The 21,899-nt window shown below is 40.3% G+C and overlaps 1 protein-coding gene across 1 annotated transcript in view; it reads left to right on the top strand.

Moving 5' to 3' along the window:
- The window catches only part of m1ap (meiosis 1 associated protein), a 31,206-nt gene extending 9,614 nt beyond the window's left edge, over positions 1–21,592 (top strand). The window contains exons 5-12 of the mRNA XM_074699383.1: positions 11,617–11,772; positions 11,920–12,079; positions 13,962–14,103; positions 14,408–14,465; positions 15,344–15,486; positions 15,599–15,714; positions 15,801–15,882; positions 20,425–21,592. Coding sequence (XP_074555484.1) covers positions 11,617–11,772; positions 11,920–12,079; positions 13,962–14,103; positions 14,408–14,465; positions 15,344–15,486; positions 15,599–15,714; positions 15,801–15,882; positions 20,425–20,586 — 1,019 coding nt within the window. The 3' untranslated portion in view covers positions 20,587–21,592. The remainder of the gene's footprint in view (positions 1–11,616; positions 11,773–11,919; positions 12,080–13,961; positions 14,104–14,407; positions 14,466–15,343; positions 15,487–15,598; positions 15,715–15,800; positions 15,883–20,424) is intronic.
- The last annotated feature ends 307 nt before the right edge of the window (positions 21,593–21,899 follow it).

Raw genomic sequence — 21,899 nt, 5'->3', positions numbered from 1 at the left:
GCCACAGATTTTTTTTTCTGCATTTCCAGCTCAAATAAGTCATTGGTACACTTGGTTAAAGATAATCAGTCTAAACACCAGGGTCGCCTTTGTATTCACATTGCTGTTTCCTACATTTTTATGATCGAACTCGTGTCAGACTTAGATCCTATTTCCTGTTGTCCCCAAATAGATACAACAAATAAAGCATGAGTACATAATCATTAAGGATTTGTGAAGGAGAATTATAATCAAAACTATTGCAAAAAAAAAAAAAACTGTCAGGGACGTTCTTAAGTGACTTATTAAATTATTGCATAGCTCTTTTTAGGGCTTTAGGAAACTTTAAATTTCAACACTATAATGTTGTTGGAGGACATAACGAGACCTTTTTTTAACTTTTGTGACATTTTTCTTAATTTTACATTTTGAGGTTTGTGCAAAGGTTACCAGATAAGGTTCCTTTCTTGGTAAAGGCTTGAACCAACATTTAGATTATGACTAGCTGGTCTGTAAACACTCAAAAATAATGGTTTATTATGCTTTGATTGGCTAGCCCCACAAGTCTTCAGCCCTCAAGGTAGATTAGTGACGACATGCCTGTTATGGTTATATAGTGTTCCAATCTGTTCCAGTCTAACCCAGTACAGCCAACAAGTCCATCTTCAAGCACCAACACTTTAGTCCGACTTTAATGTTATACTTCCTTGCAGCAGACTGTCTGCTACAATTTGGTGTTAGTTGCAGGTTTGAAAATGATGATGACCCAGTACATGTTTCATATTCCAGATCTTAGTATCCAGAATATTGCCAGGATCTGGATCATACTTTTCAATCTGTCAGAAATTATGGTGACCTTGTCTTATAATGTTTTGCAAAGCAATCCGATCATTTATGGTGGAGTTATAAACACATATGGTGAAAACGGCCCAATCTCACAATAATAAAGAATCCTTTAAAAAAGTCCTAGGGGCAGACAGTGATCTGGATCACCTCTAAAATTTAATCACGTCTTTCTTATACCATTTTGAACATTTCCTGAAAATTTCACCAAGATCTGTTTGTTAGTTTTTAAGTTATGTTGTTCACATACAGACAGACAGATATGTTTTTTTCATGGCCGAAAAGATGCTGATTGTCAGTAGTCAGGAAAGCCGATATTTGAGCCAATATTCATTTGCAGTAAAAGTGAAAATATTGGCATCAAAATTTGAGATAAAACCAACTCCAACCCTCAACTTTGTTTAAACACCTTAAGCATATCTTTGTTGAACAGCTTCTGGGATCAGCAGCATGTCCTATAAAGTTAAATGAAAACTTTAAAAAACAAAATAGCTACCTAAAGTTTTCTTTAGTAAGTCAAGTTTTTTTAAAAAAATGGCTCTGGGTGTCACCAATCAGATGGTACTGTGGGTGGGACAATGTTAGAGACTGAGTAGCAACTAGAGACTTAAAAAATAACAGTCTTGAACAGGAATGCACAATATATTGGTATCAATATCTGTAAACATTGGCCGATATTCACTCATTAGCTTCCGGCATTTTCAGAGCATTTTGAACAATCTTTCAAGACCCAAATAATCTTGTTTTCTATGACTATGTAAACACCAAAACTCCCTAAGAAGAGTGGACTCTCTTCTTTTAAGTCTCTCTTCCTGTTTCTGATCCAAAAATTAGACAAAACGTACTTTTTTTGATCGCGTTCATCTTGGGCGCTCCATCCTTTGATCCTCTCCATGGTCGTCTTTTCTCTCTGAACTACCTCGACACATCATCTCAGATTGTTTTTGTTCTTACCAATATCGATATCAGTAAATATCGGTATCGGCCAAAATTTTCATATCAGCACATCCCTAGTCTTAAATTCAATTTCTTACTGGCCACTGGATTATAAAAAGGCAGATGCCGATATGCTTCAAAATTCTACATATTGGCGCTGATAATCAGCCCGGCCAACAATCAGTCTATCCCTGCTTGTAAATATTGTCCAGGTGTTGTAAGTGAATAGTAGATCATTGCACCCTTAGTGTACTGATCTTCTTTGCCCTATTTGCAGCTTTGGGAAAGGAAAGGCCAGAGGCAAACTAGTCCCTTTAATACTGAGTTATGAGAGGTGAAGAAATCAGATGAAAATCTTCTTTCACGCTGTTGAAACATTCTTGTTTCCCTGCTCTGCAAGCTCAGTGGGAAACCTTATCTGGTTTTATTTCACTGTAGTAATCAAAATTTTCCCAAATCCCTGCTGAAAATCAGCTGACTCCAGAGTAAACTTGGCTTTCCTTAATAAAAACCATTCCTACATTTTTGTGTAATTGGTTAGGGTGTAAGAAGTGTTTTCAGCTTTCAGGAAGACGTTTCCTCCCAGCTGCTGTTGCAACAACACACCTGCAGTCACCCAGACCAGGTTGGCCGTCTCCCTCACAGTTTGTTTTAGTGTATCTTTAATTTGGTAAACATTCAAACACAGTCAGCACGTCCTGTTTGTTCTGATGTTTGCTGGATTAACACAGAGCTGCTCTAGAGGGAACCCCACCCAGTCCTGCTGACACGCTCTGATACACAAAACCACAGCTACTGTGAAATGTTTGCACAGGCAGAAAACACGATATTCACACATTCAGATTATTAAGCCATTAATCAGGAGAAAGAGGACAAAAGATGCATTTTCTGTTAGTACCACACCGTTTTCTCATATTTCACAGCAAGAGGAGGTGAATGGTGACAGAGATGCATCAGTTTCAGGAAAGCTTGTTTTTCATGTAGACAGACACACATGGGTCCAAGGTCAGACTGCTGATACCTCTGTTAGAGGAGCAGCAGGTGGTGCTACAGATGGAGGCTGGCATCACTCTTCACTCTTGGTTATGAAGCCCATTAGTCCCATACTGAGAGACGGCTGGTTGCTATGCACACACTCAGGAACACACGGCACACACTCTCTTTTTAAATGTGATCGTCAGTCTGTCTGCAACCATTCAGCTTTATTTTATTCGCCTGCTTAAACTGTAATCTGTTCCTGGAGCAACAAACTTTGTATTGACTCACTTGGTCTTCCTCTACTTATTTTTAAGTGGCAGAAAATCACATTATTCGTTTTTATAGTAATGCCCTGTGAGCAATTTTCTGAGTGATTTTGAAACACTCTCACTTTTGTCCAAAGCTTAGTCTTTAAACTGTAAACAGACAAATCTGTTTAATGACACTATGTGCTGGCAAAGTTTAGCAGGGAGACCTGTGATTGATTTTGTAGTGATAGTGGACACAGGAGTTGAACTGTCTGGTAGAAAAAGAACAGAAGAGGGAGAGTGATAGAGCACGAGCTAAAGGCTAACACATGGGTTAAGTTGTTGGCAAAGCCTATGCAAAAGAGCTCACAGTTGCTGTTCATCTTGAATCCGCTTTCTACTTTAAGAGATGTCTGAAAACTCATCTGTTCAGGGAACACTTGTGCACTTAATCTGGGCCTTCTCCTCTTTGCCCCCAGGGGTAGAATGAGTCAGTAGGTCTATAGCCGCGTTTCCACCAAGCAGTCTGGGTCGGTTCGTCTCGGTACGGTGCGCTTTAAGCGGCGTTTCCACCGACTCATCCCGGGACGGATCCCTAAAAACCGAGACGAGCCGTCCCACTTTTTTGGGACCCTTTCGTATGGGTGCCAGACTGAACCGATCCGCTCTCGGGAGGTGGAGCAACACACTGCAGACGGTTGATTGGTCAAAAGAATCGTCACTCACCCCGACAGCGGCTGCATTTCTCCTGGCGGCACACAGACTTCTCTGAAACGAAGCTTGATTGCACTTTGTAACAGAGAGTTACATGAAAATCACAGAGAGGACGAAATGCTGCATGTCTTCCATCCGTGCTCTTTGTTTACTGTGTCGCGTTTTCTTCTTTGTTGGATTTAATCGCGGGGTAAGCTGCTACAGCGTCGCGCTATTGTTTACCAGCTGTGGCTTCCGGCATGCGGCTTACACGCCGCCCACCACGAGAGGGCACAGTTTGCTGTGGAAACGCAAACGGGATGAGACTTTACTGTCCCAAACCGTCCCAAACCGTCCCAAACCGTACTGAACCGACCCGTACTGCTTGGTGGAAACGCAGCTTAAGACTCAGCTCCTATGGTTTTTTAGCTCTATTACTGAAAGTTGTTGAAGTTTGAAGTATACTGTTGCAGCAATTTATTGTGGTTTATTGGCTTGTTGATTATTGTACTATTTCAGATTTTTTTTTAAATGTATGTTAAATATATATTTAAAAATGTAATGTTGCTTTTTTCTAAATGAATTGTGTATATTTATTAGACAAAGACCAATATGGATTTTTCAGGGCTGATACCAATACCGATTATTTGTAGTCAAGAACCCGATATTTGAAGCTGGTGTCAAATTTTGAATGATACAAACTCCAACACTTAACTGCATTTAAATGCCTTCAAGCATATGTTTATTAAACAGTTTCCATGCTTAGAAGCATGTTTAATGAAGTTAAATGAAAACATAAAGAAAATAAAAAGCAAAAGTTTTCTACAGTGAATAAAGTTTCCCAAAATTTCAATCTAACTGCAATAACTGTAATAACTGCACTGCTGATTGGCTGTTTCCCAAGCAATGGCTCTGCTTGTAACCAATCAGATGATACTGTGGGTGGGACAGTGCTGGGGACTGAGTAATGTCTGCAGACAGTGGAGCTTCATCAGATTTGCAACAACGCAGTTTTAAATTTGTTTCTTATCGGCTGTAGGATTCACAAAAGGCAGATGCCGATATGCTTCAAAATGCCAAATGTTGCCCCGCTCGGCCGATAATCGGTCTATTCCTAATATATATATATATATATATATATATATATATATATATATATATATATATATATATATATATATATATATATATATTGCAATTATACTCACAATTTTTGCTCCCTGCTGCATTTTCATTGCAAAAATCATTTAAAACATCCCAGCATGCATTGCACTTTTTTCAAAAAGGTGCCACTAAATCGGCTATTTAAGCTGCAACGATCACAAAAAAAGAGCCACAACATCCTGGAGGGACTGTTTTGAACAACAGCTCTGTGTAGCTACTAATACATACACTACAGAGGAAGAAGTGCAACAAATGCACGTCTTTACAACAGTGGGTGAAGGTGCTCATGGGAAACGGTGTTGTGACCCTGGGAAAACACTGCCAATTCCAGCCTTAAGTTTCACTTCAGTTGAAGCCAAATGGATAGTCATCACAGCAGCTAAAGGACTGAATTTGCTTTCTCTCAGACAGTAAAAAGACGTCTTAAAGGACTTGAGAAATGTTGTTTTGTGCTTTAAAGATGATAGTTAAATTGGCTACAGGAAATAATAAATCATGTTCAAAAAGTTTTGGAAAAGCTATTGGATTGATTTTCTCAATCGGTGCTTCCTAACAGCTGCTTTGTAGCTCTTTGTCTCCTTTCCGGTCTTTAAATTTAACGTGAGCAAACTCTGACGGTTTGTTTCTTATCCTGGCTTTTTATCAACTCAGAGAAGTGAAGGTCATCCTCCCCGTCTTTTTAAAAGGATCCTTATCCATAAGCGCCATCAACCCGAGGACAGTGCACCCTCTGCCCCTGCAGGCCCTGCTCTGATTTGATTCTCCAGCCAGCTACTCCCACAGCGCCGGAGGGACGAGACGAAGTGTCATGATATACATCTGATCCAAAAATGTGTGAGAATTGCGTTTGGAAATGTACATTTTGAAACATAGACACTAACTTCCAGTCATAAATTATCATTTCAGCATCATATTTCTTCCTTTTTTGGGAGAACACTTCCCTCTTTTTCCTCTCTGGTGTGCCTGCAGAGCTCTTCTCATCTTCTGCCCTCTTGTCTGCTTCAAAAATCTTCAAAGAAGTCACCAGCTGCTATCCCCTCAATGTCCCTGTCCTTCCCTTCCAACTAGCTCTCTCCTGTTTCCCAATTCTGCTTGAAACCTCACAGTTGATCTCTTGCCACTCACTTCGCACTCACTACTTATCTTACTCTGTCTCTTCCAGCTTCCTCTCCTCGTACGTGCAGTTTTCTGACTGATAGCAGCCTGAAAACAAACCTCGTCCTGTCCTTTTCTAGTGTCTGTCTGCTTTAATTGTTTCCGTGACCGCATGGCTTCGTTAGAAGTGACTGCTGAGCAATTAGGTCACACAGCCACTGCTGTGTTGAATGCTTGAGCGTAGACCAGATGATCAATGTCCTATTTGTCACAGCCCCAAACTACATCAATGAGCTATTCATCATCAATGCACTGGCAGGCACGCTTCAGACAAGGACAGGCTGCGCTGACAGCATCGCTCTAAAGTACGGGAGTCCAAGGGGAATTCCAGAGACCGACGTCCATCAGTGCATCTGTTTTTCTTAAGCTTTACATCATAGCTAGTAGTCAAGTCGGTTTCATGGGACGCATTTGATTGGTAACAGTTTTGCTCTCATTGTGTGAAAAACAGACATCAGACAGAAAGACCTCTAGAAGCTTCTTGAAGAGTGCAAAGTCCATTAATCTCTAACTGATAAAGTTGATCCAGATCTACTGCTCGGCCTCCTGTCCTGGTACTTAGGGCATATTTAGTTCACCGCTGAGAAGCATTTGTTGATAAACAGAAAGGGTAACGTACATCTTAAAACATTAACCCCTTACTGCCTGAATTAATTCATAAATATATAAAAAAATAGTTTTTGCATTCTGAAGGCCTTTTTACACCAATGGCGAAGCGAATAAACAGCAAATTGCAAAAAATTTGGAGGCGTAATATTCTCCTCCAAATGTTGTCTTTGTAGTTTTTGTATCTTTTGTTGTAAAGAACCAGGTGCTGTGTCACAAACACAATCAAGTGGTCCTCCATGTTGAATGTTTTGGTGTGTAATGTGTCAACAACGGGTGTTTTGATTGGTCAGATCTGTACTCATCACAAGTGAAAATTTTGGGAAAATCAACCTTGGTCCCAAAAAAGTAAGAGCCCCAATTTTGCTCAGCGAAATAACATTGCTGGTGTGAAAGCTTGCATTAAATAAATATTTGCGCAAAAAATACACATCCGGTGTCCAAAAGTAAGAATAAGTTCACCCTCTGACCAACATTTTGGGACATTGGGCATTAGATTAGATTAGAGCATTAGATACAATCCTTGCAGTGGTGATTGTTCTAAGACTGCAAGGGAAGCTCAGCTTCCCCTAAGATGTCCCCAAAAAAGTGTTGATATGTTCTGCTGTGTGTACATTTTATTGACAAAATCTGCGCTAGAATTCCTTCATCTTTAGTTCAGAATCAGCTCCTATCACAGGTAACTGGCTCCACCTCCTTCTCATTCATCCCCCCAGCGTCTCAGCGCTTTAACACAGTCGGACGCTGAGTGTCTTCTGACTTCAGCGGGGAAGTGTAGAGTGGGTTGTTGCACTCTGGAAACTGGACGGTCATTAGATAAACGCTGGGCTTTGTCCCGCCCATCGGACGCTCAGCGTCTCTGGGGGTCTATGAGGCAGTGGGCTGGCCTGGACGCTGGGCTTCTGCATGCTGATTGGATGATCTGTCTGAGGCTGAATCCCTTTTTGATTGACAGTGAAATGAGCCAGTCAGTAGGGGTGTAACGGTACATGTGTCCGTGCTCCATAAGGCCGTTTGGTTCGGTACAGTGCTGTATTCAAACGAGTACAGTAAGTTTACGTTAGCCCCTGCACATGGCTTTTTAATATTCACGTGAGTACTCGTCTATGATTGGCTGAGCAGGGAAGGCGTTTTAATATTCATGAGGAAAGTGGTCTGTGATTCGTGCTTTGCGATCATGTGCATATCATGTGGACGTGACGTCTCACGGTGAGCCAATCAGAAGATGAATATCAAAGAGCTTCCGTAGCCACAGGAGCTTGTGTCTGAATTGTGCATCATGGCTGCTGCTAACAACCAACCAGAGCTTGAAGAGCCTCCCCCCTCGCTGTGTAATGGAAAGTTTTTGGATTAATAAACAAGCTAAACAAGCAAATGGTTTAGTGTTGTTCCATACTGTACCAAAAATGTACCGAACCGTGACCCTAAAACCAAGGTACGTACCGAACTGTGATTTTTGTGTACTGTTACACCCCTACCAGTCAGTGATCTTGAAGTATAACCCTCCACCGGAGACTTTTCTGAGTTCTACATTTACTTGTTCTGGACTGATCCGGAGGTATCAGATCAGGACTCAGTATCAGCAGATATTCAAGATCAAAAGACTCGGACTAGGGCCAAAAATACCTGATGTGGGACATCCCAAGTTGTATCTGTCATGTACAAAGAAAATTTGTTTTGACCCGATCTAAATTAATTTCCAAAACAAACACATGCCTTGTTAAAAGTCATGTCTTCAAGACTGTGTGCTTTAGACCCCACCAAAAGGTGGCGCTGCAGTCTGATTAATAGAGATCCTCAACAAGGCATGGACCTGATCTATAAGAGAGGTAACTGTGAATTACTTACACTGTGATCTGATCCTATATGAAAAATAATCTGGTTGGGGAAACACTGATATATGGTCAAATCAAAAGGATTTCCAGTTGTCTCCATCTGTTCTTTCATTTTTTTCCTGTGTAATTTATACATTTGATTCCTCTTTCTGTTGCACCAGGAATTCTCTATCTTTCCTCTCCTCCTCCCTCTCACTCACTCTCCTTCTCCTTCCTTTCCAATACCCCTGAGAGACATTATCTGAGGGAGTGGCAATTGATTTTTTCAACCCTCTTTGTCTTCCATTCCTGCCCATGGCTCAGGGATTCTTCTCTTTTCCCTGTGCTGCCATTTTCAAGAAGGCGAAAGCAAATCCCCTCGTTCACATCCTCTCCATCCTGCTCTGGTACATTTTGGGCCTGGGTCCCCCCATCCGATAAAACTAAGCAATGTTTTGGTGCTTTGATCGATATCTCACCAAATCTTCTCCCAATCCAAGTGTTTCAGATGATTTTACTTCCCTTGATCAGATTGATGAAGACTGTGGACTCAGCAGTTTCACATTTAAAGTCGTAAGCATGTTTAGTATGCGTGATCTGATATCCTGATGTGTGTGTGTGAGGGAGGGGACCCTTAAGACCACAGAGCGGGCTCTCTGGACTGTAAATCTCCCCTTTTTCTACTGGCTCTCTTGAATTTTCAACATCTGTTTAAGTTTTAAAATTCTGTAAGAGCGGCCCAGCCCTCAAGTTACTGCTTCAGTAAAGCAGGAAGTAGTTTTATTTGTCTTGCTAATCCAAAGTATCAACTCTTTAATCCCTATCAAGTGTAAGAACAACATGACGTATGTCAAAAGTCAAAGTCCTTGATTTTTGGGAGTTTTTTCATTTTCTTCCTGGAAGTTTTTCCCTCACATTAATCTTTACCTTACTTAGTACTACCTCTGATACTCGCTCTTCCTTTAGTCCCATTAGTTGGCTACTGAAGGGTCATTAACTATTCAACACCTGATGGAGGGAAAAAGAGACAAGCAGTCTGTCAGGTTTGTGTCTACTCTGCAGAGTAACGGATATTCAGGGCTAGTAGAAGTGGAGAAACCAGGAGAGGAGGGTGGGGCAGGTCTGTTGGGTCTTTTCTGTAATGATAAATGGGAAAAGGAAGGAGAGCTGAGCAACTGCTTTCAGTCCTTTGAGACCAGAGATTTGCTTTATGGGCTCTTAAACTGCCAGAAAAGCCCTGGGTTTAGACTGTGAGGCAGCCGGTCTTGTATCTGGACCAACTTTAAAAATCACAGCCCTAAACTGGTCCCTTCAGGTTATACATCTTCAAGGTCTTTGGTTTATGGAGACAGGGACAGCTTAGCTGAACGGCTTAGCTGGCCAGAGCATAAAAACGGATTGTACTTTGCTTCCATCTAGTGGTCATGAGTAAGAAGAAGCTTTCTTTTCCTTAGAATAGACCTGTAGAGCTATATGTGTATTTATTTATAGAAAAGAAACAGAACTATGGAAAGAGAAACAACAGGAGAATTATTTTATCATCCATGATCCCAAACAGCTGCATTGTACACTCCTGATAACAAAGGTCAAGTCAACAGAAAAAAGCAGACAAACAGAAATAGGATTTAATGAGGCTGTGGAGTGAACTGAGAGAAGAGAAACCAGAAAGGTCAAAATTCAGCGAATGAAAAGTGTTTATGAATAAAGACTTGAAGTGATGTCACGCTCAAAGTAACACTAACATGAAAATGGAAAATAGTAAGTTTATTTAAATACATACGTACTAACTGACTGACTAACTTACTTTCTGACTTACTAACTTACCTACTTACCTGCTTACTTGCCTACTCACATACTTACTAACTTTCTTAATGACTTACGTACTTACGTTCTAGCTCAGATACTCACTTACATACTTACTTACTTATTCACATACTTATTTACTAACTTACTTGAATACTTTCTTACTGAAAATACTTACTAGCTCACATACTCCCTTGCATACTTACATTCTTACTTACTTGCTTAGTCACATACTCACATAGTTACGTACTTATCTACATCCTTATTTGCTAACATACTCACTTACTTACTCGCTTGCTTACGTACGTTCTTACTGACTTACATTTAACTTACTTACATTCTATCATATTAACTTTCTTACTCACATACTCACTTTCCTTAATACTTAGTCACTTACTTACTCACTCATGCACCGTACTTGCTAACTTACTTACTTACATACTCCCTTTCTTACTCACATACTTATTTATTTGCTTACTTACCTACTGACTTACTTACTGACTTTCTTGCTAACTTACTTGCTTACTTATTTACCAACTCACGTACTTATTCACTTGCTTGCTTACTTGCTTGCATACATACTAACAAACATGCTTGTTTACTCACTCACTTCCTTACATACTTTCTTGCTGACCTACATTCTAACTTACTTACATCTTATCATATTAACTTTCTTACTCACATACTCACTTTCCTTAATACTTAGTCACTTACTTACTCACGCATGTACCTACTTGCTTACTTACTTCCCTACATCCTTCTTTTCTTACTCACATACTTATTTATTTACTTGTTTACATACTCACTTACTTACTGACTTTCTTGCTTACTTACTAGCATACTTACTTACATACTTATTTACCAACTCACTTACTTACATACTTACTGACTTATATTCTAAGTTACTTCAATTCTATCATATTTACTTTCTTAAACACATACTCGCTTTCCTTAATACTTACTTACTTACTTACTCACTCATGTACCTACTTTCTTTCTTACTTACTTACATACTTTCTTTCTTACATACTTTTTTACTGACTGACACACTTACTCACAAACTTTACTTGCGTACTTACTCTTTTACTGTCTGTTTTCTTTCTTATATTCTAACTTACTTACATACTTACTCACTGATTTGCTGACTTACTTACTTACTACCTTGTATGTATGTTTAAAAAAAACAAATAAAATCCTGCACCTAATGGCAGAACCTGCAGCTGAATAACTTGTAGCACTGTTCTTGCACTAACTAGGTTTTCCCTTCTGTCTAAATTCTTGCTTGTGTCGTACGTCACTTTAGACAAAAGCGTCTGCTAAATGAAACAGTTGAACTGTAAGTAAATCAAGAGGAAAGCATGTAGTGTATCAACCCTTGGTTCCTATTCTGTTTTCAGATTATCTGATGCTGGGGGCAGAGATCGACCTGCAGCAGGTGGAGAACAGTGTGCTTGCAGTAGAGGCGGTGTTGAAGGCTTGGCTTCAAGAGCAGGGAGGAGACAGAGAGCACCTCCAGCTCCTGCTGCCCAGTCCTCCTGACAGTCCCATCCCAGGTACAAGTGCTTTTTAGGTTTTTATAAATAAGTATTTTCCTGTGATACTTGCCCTGCTTCACAGACTTAAATAAATGAATCCAGAAATCTGAAATCTGGAATTTAGTCAAAAACCTGTCTTTGTTTTCTTGTGTGTCACCTGTGTAGTGTGTGTCAAGTGTGACATGCAGGAATGCCTCATAAGCCCCGCCCTGATCCCCCTGAACCCCGGTCTGGGAGAGAAGACAGAGAGCACCCAGGACTTCTGGCCCAACACGAAGGGAACAGCCAACCAGAGCCAAGTGCCTCAGAGACTCAGAGCAATCAAGTAAGAGCGAGAGCTGAAGGGAAAGAGTTAAAGTCAGATACATTAATACGCCATTAATAGACTTGTAAACACTTTTCTCAAGACAAGTAACGCACGGCTGGGTTTTATTTTGAAATCTTTGGTGTGTATTTACAGGTCTTTGGAGGCAGGGCCTGACTGTCTTGTTTCTTTTTCAATGAATTAATCTTTGTTTCAATATTTTAATCCTTTTCATAGATTCTACTCATTGCCTTAACTCTTTTTGATGGTTTGTTGCCTTGTCAAGTAGCCGGGCATTTTCAAAAACGAATACCCCCCTTCATTTTTAAAAATACTCTCGTCCACACGCCGATAAGCTTGAGGCATGCCAAACCTATATTTGGCAGTGTTTTGTAGACATAAAACCCATCTACGCGAAACCATGACGCTAGAGTTTTGTTAAGTCTTTACTCAGGCCGGAGTTTTCAGAAAAGATCGTTTTTAGCTACGTTTAGTGCCGTTTTAGCTGTTTCCCAGACACCAGGCTCCATGTAAATATGGTCATTGTAAAAACCAATGAAAACCTGGGATGTCATACTTCCCTTCATTACTAAACAGAATTACTGGACAACAGAATCCAGCAGCCAAAAAATATATTTACACTAAGACACAAACACTTTCTCTGATCTGAACTGGTTTAGTTTTACTCCACAGGGCTCTTCCTAGAAATGATCTGTTCCTCTGTTTATTCCTCGATTTGTGAAGCATAAGCCCAGTACATGCATGTTAATGTGTGCGTGTACATTACGCCTGTTTGTGTCCAGTCTGTTCAGCCTGTCTATGAATGACTCCTTTCTGATGATAAGGACACATGGAATATTTCATAAATGAAACTCTTCCGTCACATCACAGTCTCCTTTGTTCAGCTGGAGTTGTCTGCTCTGCTGGAAAACACTGAGGACTGTATTTAAAATGAAAGCCCCATGAAGATTTTTCCATTTCTTGCTGGTTATGAAATTGCACTGTTCTCCAGCTGTATTTTAAACTCAATTTTTATTCATGCTTTGATCTTCTCAAAATGAGAAGGTCTTACTGAAATTGGGAAATGCTCCTAGTGGGACTGAACAGCTACCGGCTGCAGCCAGAAATGGAAGCATGACGGAGAGTAATACTTGATAAAATTAATATATGCAAACAAAACAAGAGTAGATAAAGACACTCAATCCACAAAAATAAAGTGACTACTGGAAATTCACATTCAAAACTAATCCTGCTCAATCGTCTCCTATAGGTCTCTATACATGTGTCAGTGTCTGTGTCTGCCCCAAGCCCCCTTCCTCAGCCTGTATGTTGATGTTTTGGTTGTTTCAGGACATTTCTAGGCATAGCGTTGGCGTGGTTACATCGGCCAATCATAGAGCGCCAAGTGTGCATATGACTTTGCGTGTTGATGATAGCAAGTGGAAGCTATCCCAAGCGGCTAATATAGTGGATGTAGCACAGAGTGAAAAAAATACAACCAAAATAAAATGAAACGTTGAACAGGTAAAGCTTTTTACTAAACGAGGGGGAAGCTTGGCTCAACTTTCGCTTTCGGGAACTTGTAGAGCAGCATAAGTTAGCTTCATGCTAACCAGGTATGTGTCATATACCAGTGATTAGCTTAGCTTGTGCTAACGTGCCAAGTCAGGTGCATGGGTCTTGAATCTCTCCCACATAGAAATGTGATGCTACAGGTGGTTGCTGGGCTAGCAAGTGTGTTCACATAGTCACAGTCAGAGGTTGTGGGTGTGGGCTGCTGCTGGCACTGAGCCAAGGAGGAAGGATTTTAAATTAATTTAGAAAAACAATAAATTTGAGGGTCTTTTCTATGAATTCACCAGTGTTCAGTGAGTGTGTGTGTGTGTGTGTGTTTGTGCTGCAGGGCCTTGCGTGCAGATGGGGTGTGTGAAAGTGTGCTGTACGGCCTGCCGCTGGTGATCCGCCCCACCACCTGCTGGCAGCTGGACTGGGATGAAATGGAGACCAACCACAACCTGTTCCACGCTCTTTGCCACACACTGCAGGTGTGTGACTGGGTTTACTTCTGGTTCTGACAACAAAGATAGTCATCTAAAAACATTATTTTTACATCCATCTGTCAGATTTTAGAGTTTTTTCTCCTTTTAAAGGGAAATGTGAAATGTCTGATGGTTGTTTTTCTGACACAAGCCGCCATTACTGCTCAGCTGCAGTGCTTTATTTCAGTGTATGTGCTGTCATGTGACTTCGATGTGCAAACTCATGATGCAAGCAGCCATGTGTTGAATCCTCCTTTACTCTGCCTGGTGTGAAGCTGTTTGCAGTAAGAGTTGTGATCTCTTCTTTCAGAGTCGTGACTTGTTCCTGCTGCTGCAGGTGGAGCTCGCACAGAGGTCTACAGCTGGAGGTCAGCATGTGTGTGGTCCCCTGTGTGTGTGTGTTTGTATAAATCAGGGGTCTTCAACCTGTGGCTCTGGAGCCTGATGCGGCTCTTTGACTCCTCTGCAGTGGCTCCTTGTAGCTTTAAAAAATATTATTGAATTAAAGAATATTTGTTTTTCTTACAGAGGGCATTGATGATTGAAGACATCGACACTAAATGAAATCATGACTTAACATTTTGTTAATCCAAATCACATCATGTATCACATCTGTCAATAAAGCTTAATATTTAAAAAAAAAATGAAATCAAAAATTTTTAAATTCATAAAAAACAAAATCAAAATGTTTTGAATTTCTAAAATTTTTGCTAATTCTTTGAATTCCATTTTTTGCATTTTTTTTCTTTTTATTGCAAATTCAGACAATTTAGCAAATTTTAAAATTTCATAATTTGGATTTTTGTCTTACATTTTATTTATTTTTTTTTTTTTAATTTTGCTAAATTTGATGAAATTTAATAAATTTTGCAAATATAAGAAATGTATGATATTAAACATTTATTTTGATTGTTTTTTTATATCTGCAAATTTATTAGATATAAAAAAACAAGACATCATATGTACCATTTTATCAACACACAAAAAACTCCTAGTTTCAATATTTTTTTCACGAGTTATACTATATGTACAATTTTCACTTTTTCGTCTTTGTTTTGAAGATAAAGTAGATTTTGTGGCTCCTGAATGAATTTAATCCAGGTGAGCTGAGGCAAAACGGCTCTTATGAAAGTAAAGGTTGCAGACCCCTGGTATACATGCGTGAGGAGTGACTCATACTGTGAACATATCAGGCCTTGAGAGTACACTCATGTGCTCATGTTCTGTGTCTGTTTTATCAACACAGGTGTGTGTTCTCACTACATCCTCCAGCCATCCTCCTCCCTGGCTCTCCTTCTGAAGCCTGTGGTCTCCAGAGAGCTGCTGCTGCCCTGTTCACAGCTCGTACCTGCTCAGGAGCCTACGCCTGATGCGTTAGAGCTCCTACAGGTACGCTAACCTCTGATCAGTGATATTTTTAAAACCACATTGTGAGACTGTCACATGACTGCTGGTGAAAAAAGGATTTCACACCTTCATAAAAACGTTGTTTCTTTGTCAGGGTTGTGTCAGTCAGCTGGAGGAGGAGCTGCTTTTTAACCCTCTGTCTCTGAGCAGTAACCTGTACCAGTATCTGAAGTGTCGAGGTCTCCTCTCACAGCCAAGATATCCTTACAGGTCAGAGAGCATATTGTGATAATTACACATACGTAGAAATAAAAAAGGATTAATTTGATGATGATGATGATGATGGTTGATTCCAGGCTGCAGCCAGCTGCTCCTCACAGGGACCAGTCTCAACCACCAGAGGGCCCTAAAAACGCAGGGAAAAGAGCTTCACGGCAGGTAACAACCTTTGAACAGAGTGCAGAAGAAATCATGTGCAGCTAGAAAAGAAAACACAAACATGTTTAGAGTAATTTAACAACCTGAAGGGAGAGCAGTGATTAAAAATCTGAGAGAGATTAAAGGAGATTAGTTATGCTTTAAATATGCAGCTTCCTCCTGATGTAAACATTGTGTTGACTCAGTAGATGGCAGCAGTCACTGTGTGATATTCACTGCACGATCAGATCAACACGACCAACAAAATGATCTTTATCAATAAGAAGCAGAGGACAGTCAGTGGTGCATACAAACATAAACTGTTTGGAGGCAAGAGAAACTCATTCAAACACTTTCTTAAAGGAGGAAGTGCTCAAAGTTTCTGACACTATTAAAAACTATCAACACAATTTCAAAGTGCTTTTTTTACTTGGGGTGAAGCTGGTTTAACCTTAATATATGTATAATTTACGAACTGTTAACTATTTATAATTTATTAACATTGATTAAATTCAATATTAGGGTTTCATGACAAGAACAAACTTCGATTAAAATAAAATAATCCTTAATTAGTCCAACAACAGGGAAATTTACAGTTACAGCAACAAACAAGAAAGTTTAAACATTACAATAAGAATACATCAAACAGAATAATACAATAAACAGGGTGTCAAAAATGCCAAATTTAAGGCCATTAAAAGTGTTAAATGGGGTTTAAGAGGTATTATTTTTTGAAAGGTGATATTTTATTTAAGACTTTGAGGTGTCCCATTCAGATTGAGACTCTATCTGTCAACGTTTGTGTTAGTTATAGTTCAGTTTACTTTAAATGGGGGTTTTAGCATACCTTGGCAACTCATCAGGAAATCCTTCTCTAGATCCTGAAGTCTCAGGCCCCATTTACACGACATTTTGTCTGAAAACGCTAAAACGCAGTGTAAAAAATCTGCACACTTACACAGAAACGCTGAGGGACTGAAAACACTGTAGTAAGTATGCTGTAACTGCAGTAAGCTTACTGTTTACAAAGTAATGGTGTCAGCAATGTTTCAGAAAAATTCCATTCTGGAGGCCGTTTTCAAAAGCTTGCGACAATTGTTTCAAAGGTACCATGTGACTTCAGCGTTTCCACTGAAAACGCTAATTTACTGTTTGCACGGCAACGGTGTCAGCAATGTTTCAGAAAAATTCAATTCTGGAGGTTGTTTCAAAGATTTACTACAATTGTAACAGCGGTACCATGTGACGTCAGTGTTTCCACTGAAAACACTAGTTGACTGTCTACACAGCAATGATGTCAGCAATGTTTCAGATAATTTTCATTGTGGAGGCCTTTTTCAAAAGTTTGCAACAATCGTAACAATGGTACTGTGCGACATCAGTTTCCACTGAAAACGCTGGCTTACTGTTTACAAAGTAATGGTGTCAGCAATGTTTCAGAAAAATTCCATTCTGGAGGCCGTTTTTAAACGTTTAAATCAATCATAACAACGGTATCATGTGATGTCAGCGTTTCCACTGAAAATGCCGGGCTTACTGTTTACATGGCAATGGTGTCAGCAATGTTTCAGAAAAATTTCATTCTGGAGGCCTTTTTTTTGTAAAAGTTTGTGACAACCATTACAATGGTACTGTGTGACGTCAGTTTCCACTGAAACGCTGGCTTACTGTATACACGGCAATGGTTTCAGCAATGCTTCAGAAATATTTCATTCTGGAGGCCGTTTCAAAACTTTGTGACAGTCGATATAATGGTGCCGTGTGACGTCAGCGTTTCCACGGAAGACGCGGGCTTACTGTGTACAAAGCAACGGTGTCAGCAATGTTTCAAAAAAATTTCATTCTGGAGGCTGTTTTCAAAAGTTTGCGTTTAGGTCAGCTAAAACACAAACTCTATGTAAATGCTAGGCCAAAACACGACCAAACTTTTGCATTTTGCCCCAAAACTGTTGACGTTTAAGCGGCCCCTCAACATTCTAGGTTATGTTTGATGATGTCATATTCAGTGGTCGTTCAACATCTTAGGTTGTAAAAAGGTATTAAAGGGTTTTGATTGACGTAAGGATTGTAGCATATAGCCTGGTAAAGATAACATTAAGGTAGAAAGTCTTGTGAAAGGGGTTAGACGTGACGTCCATCGACAGCTTGGCCTTCATTCTTCTGTTATGTAGACATGTTGAAAAGATAAGATTACCTCAGTGAGGAAAACCAGTGAAATGTTTGTGCTTCTCACAGAATATTCAGCTCAAAATCGCTGTAAATGAAACGTTTCTCCCTCGAGTCAGTGATGTAACAGATTCGGTGCAGGTAGAGGAAACTCTAAAACGTGTTTATGTGTTGGCCTATGTTGAAAGAGTCAGTGTCTGACTGTGACTGTGGGTTTGAAGCTGTTGGCAGACTGACTTATCAGGGTTGATAAGGCTGCTGACATGCAAATAGTTCATCAAAGCTGCAGAACACAGAGGAAATGTTGCTCTGCTCTGTCTTTCTGACTCACTTTACAGGAACTTAACTGTTTGCTCTTCATTATTTTTTTACTGTTAGTGCCAAAGCATTGTCTCCTTTCCCTTTATCAAACTCCTGTGTCTGACCAGAAAACACAGAAACCTGAATCAGTGGTGCTAATCTTCGGAGAATCGGAAAGACTAAAGTATTTCCAAGTAGCTCAACAATGTCTCTTTCTCTCTGAACTACCACAGCACATCCTTAGGTGGAACTTTTCCGACTTGAAGCGTCTCTCTATGCCTCTGTCATGTCACATCTGCTCCTCATATCCATGCTGAGCTCTCATCCAAAGAGCACACCGCTCTCACCCACAGTAGTTTATGAGCCGGATAATGATTGGCAAGCTCCATCAGACCCCACCCCCCACCCTTCTGAAAAACATGATTTACTTCTATAGACACAGTAAATGGTTGCTATCGAGTTGGCGTTTTTAGACATCAATGGCAGTGAATGAATTAAAGTTTGGTTCTGCAATGTTAGGCAGCACTCCTAGGGAGAGTTTGGATTAGGGATGGGTAATCAAGTACTCGCCGTTAACCCCATTATCCCAGTAACATTTCGTTATCCGGGCACTTGTCCAATCATGCTTTAGGCGACATAACTTGAACTGAAGATACTAGGTAGGAAAATAATTAATGGGATACAAACTTCTCTGACTTCTCCGGCCACGGCTTCAGCACACTTAGGCCTGGGACGATGGTCAGTAAATCAATTAACCGTACAATAAATGAAATGAACTCGGTCATTTTCTGGCCTCAGTATATCGCCATGTGCATGCATGTTTGTTTTTGTAGTTTGGGATAAAGCTGATGAGTTTGCTACACCAGTAAAAGAAATGCTGGACTTTGATACAGATTTTTTATTTAAGTGCAATTTTTGACTGAAAGTCTTTTTTTTTATTAGTATTACTATTATTATTATTTTTTTTTTTTGTTTGTTTGTTTTTTTTTTTGTTTTTTTTGGGGGGGGGGGGGGGGGTATTGGAAAGCTATTGACATTCTAATTACTATAGTAAAAAATAACCATGAGAATTAAAAGTTTATTGTATTGGTTTGAAAATAGTAATGTCAATAATATTGTTTATCGTCAATAATTGTGGAACAATATATATTGTCCAGCAAAATTTGTTATCGGCCCAGGCTTAAGCACTCGGAACCAGATTTCAGCTTTAACACCTGTTTTATAGCAGCTACAGCAGCTCTCTACATACACGTTAGTACACCACCTCCAGAACCGTCTGCACCACCTGAGAGATGTCAGTCAAGAAAAGTGATGACTAGAAAGACTTTGACAAAAACCATGAAGCTAATGTGCAGAGACAGATATGTGGTGTTAAACTTGTACACCATAGAATAACTACCTTGAGCTCAAAGCACGGAGACGGGCAGTTTCACATCACACCAGGTGCTAGCCCTGTTAGCACGTTGATGTGACGAAACCAGAGCAGACAAAATCAGCTCAGTAATAACTGGAGGTGAGCTCCCTTTAAGCTTTGTGGAAGATGAAGGCTTCAGAGGTGATGGCGAGTCCAAGCCACCGCCACCGGGAACAACGGCCGATGTTGGCCATTTTTTAACATATCAGATATGTTAAAGTGGGCCGATATTTACTCATTAGCTGCCGGCCTTTTTCCATGGTCGTCTTTTCTCACCAACACACCACTCTTTCTGTGTGAACTACCTCGACACTTCATCTTAGATTGTTTTTTTGTTTTTTTGTTTTTTTAACCAATGTTAATATAGGTAAATAATGGTTATCAGCCATAACATCAATATTAATACCATATATCGGTATCAGCCAAAATTTTCATATCGGTACAGTTCAGTCTGATCAAAATATGGAAGATACCTAACCCCCTTCAGTCTGCAGGTTTCAGATTTAGGCCTTTGGAAACTCCAGTTGAAACATCCCTCTGGATGCTGTAGAAATCCTGTTTTTCTGAAAAAAAAAATATTGGAACACCAAAAAAACAAAGTAGCACGTCCCTAGTCTGAAAGTAGAGCTGAGTAAGTCTTAAAACGTGTGAGAACTCTTTATTCTGACTGGTTTCCATCTCAGCCACAGGCCCAGAGTCGCCACCTGGGAGCCAACAGCCGGGTCAGGGCCACTGTGGCTCCCTTACCCTTCTCCTCCTCCTCCACCACCGCCTCCACTCCCTCCCAGGGCCCTCCTCCTGCAAAGGCGCCTCGTCCTCCTCTGAAGCTCCTCAGCAGCCGTTGAAGCTGTGGATGGATGACGGCGGCGATGTCCTCGTGGTGACACAACAGTGAGCATGCCTGGAAAGGAAGTGCTTTCATATTCACATCTCACCTTCCTGATCTGAGTCTTTAAACTGAACAGGTCTCAGAAAAGCACACACACGAGGTGGTCACAGCTTTTTCTGTCTCTTGAATTCGTCTATATTTACTCCTCACCGCACAGCCTGCGTTAGCTAGCGCTGAATTTAACCGGCGCGTGTGAGAATGGAAAGTTGCGACTCACAGCGTCTGCTGATCGCTGAGACAGCAGAGAAAAGATAAAAAAGGAAGGGAAGCTGCAGAACAATCGAAGCATAGAAGAGTGAAAAATGGAGGGAAGCAACAAAACATGAAACAAAGACGAGAGGGAACACGTGGGTGGTGTGAAAGATCAGAGAGATAAAGAGCATGATCTGCATGTTACAGCCAACCCTTAGAAAATACCCAGCAGGCATCACTCTCTCAGAGTCTACCAATGCAGTCCTGCTGGATCTGTTGACTCCTCTATATGACCGGACTTTGGTGTGTACCATAAACTCCACATCCGGTCTGCCCTTAAGCCCCGGTCTGAACACAGCTCCTCTGTTTTAATGAGACTAACTGGAGCAGCAGACAGAGAGGCCTCTCTGCTCTCTGAGGGGGTTGAGAGTCAGGAGAACAGGAACAAGGCCAGACCTTTCAAGTGTTTGGTTTTTATATAAAACTTTGAAAACAGCTCCTTCGGTTTGGGACAGGGGTCGACTCAAGTTCACACCGAGACTTCACGAGTCAGCGTCTTTACCCATTAAATTAAACTGTGTTAATCCTCACATGTACAACAAGAAATAATCAGTCTCCCTCCATTCCACCCCCTCATTCAACCTTACAACGTCAGGGACCACCCGCTACATGACGCCATTGGACTTCCGCATTCAAGATTTACGTCCACAACGATCCTTTTGTCTCTGGAGAGAATTTGACCAGGCCATTCTTTCCACTTTCTCTTCTACCCTACAAAAAACTGAAATCTTATCAAGTGTTTTTGTCTCATTTTAAGTAAAAATTGTCTTTTCATACTTAATATGAGACACATTCAACTTGAAAGTGAAAAATGAGGGCTGGATCACTTTTAACAAGTACAAAAGTCTGCCAAAAAAAGTGATTCAGACCTCATTTTTATCTTTAAACAACATGTTGATAAAGATATTTTCCACTAAAAATTAGACAAAACACTTGATAAGATTTCCGTAAACTGAAATACAGAAGTTTCTCTGTTTCTACAAAGGTCAAAGAGCCAAAGCTAACCTTCTTGTTCAA

This window comes from Halichoeres trimaculatus, unplaced genomic scaffold (genome assembly GCF_033239565.1).
Source record: "Halichoeres trimaculatus isolate MK-OKI-2021-1 unplaced genomic scaffold, fHalTri1.1 fHalTri1_scaffold_22, whole genome shotgun sequence".
NCBI lineage: Eukaryota > Metazoa > Chordata > Actinopteri > Labriformes > Labridae > Halichoeres > Halichoeres trimaculatus.
The sequence above is the reverse complement of the archived record's forward strand: the minus strand, read 5'-3'. Positions and strand labels throughout refer to the sequence as shown.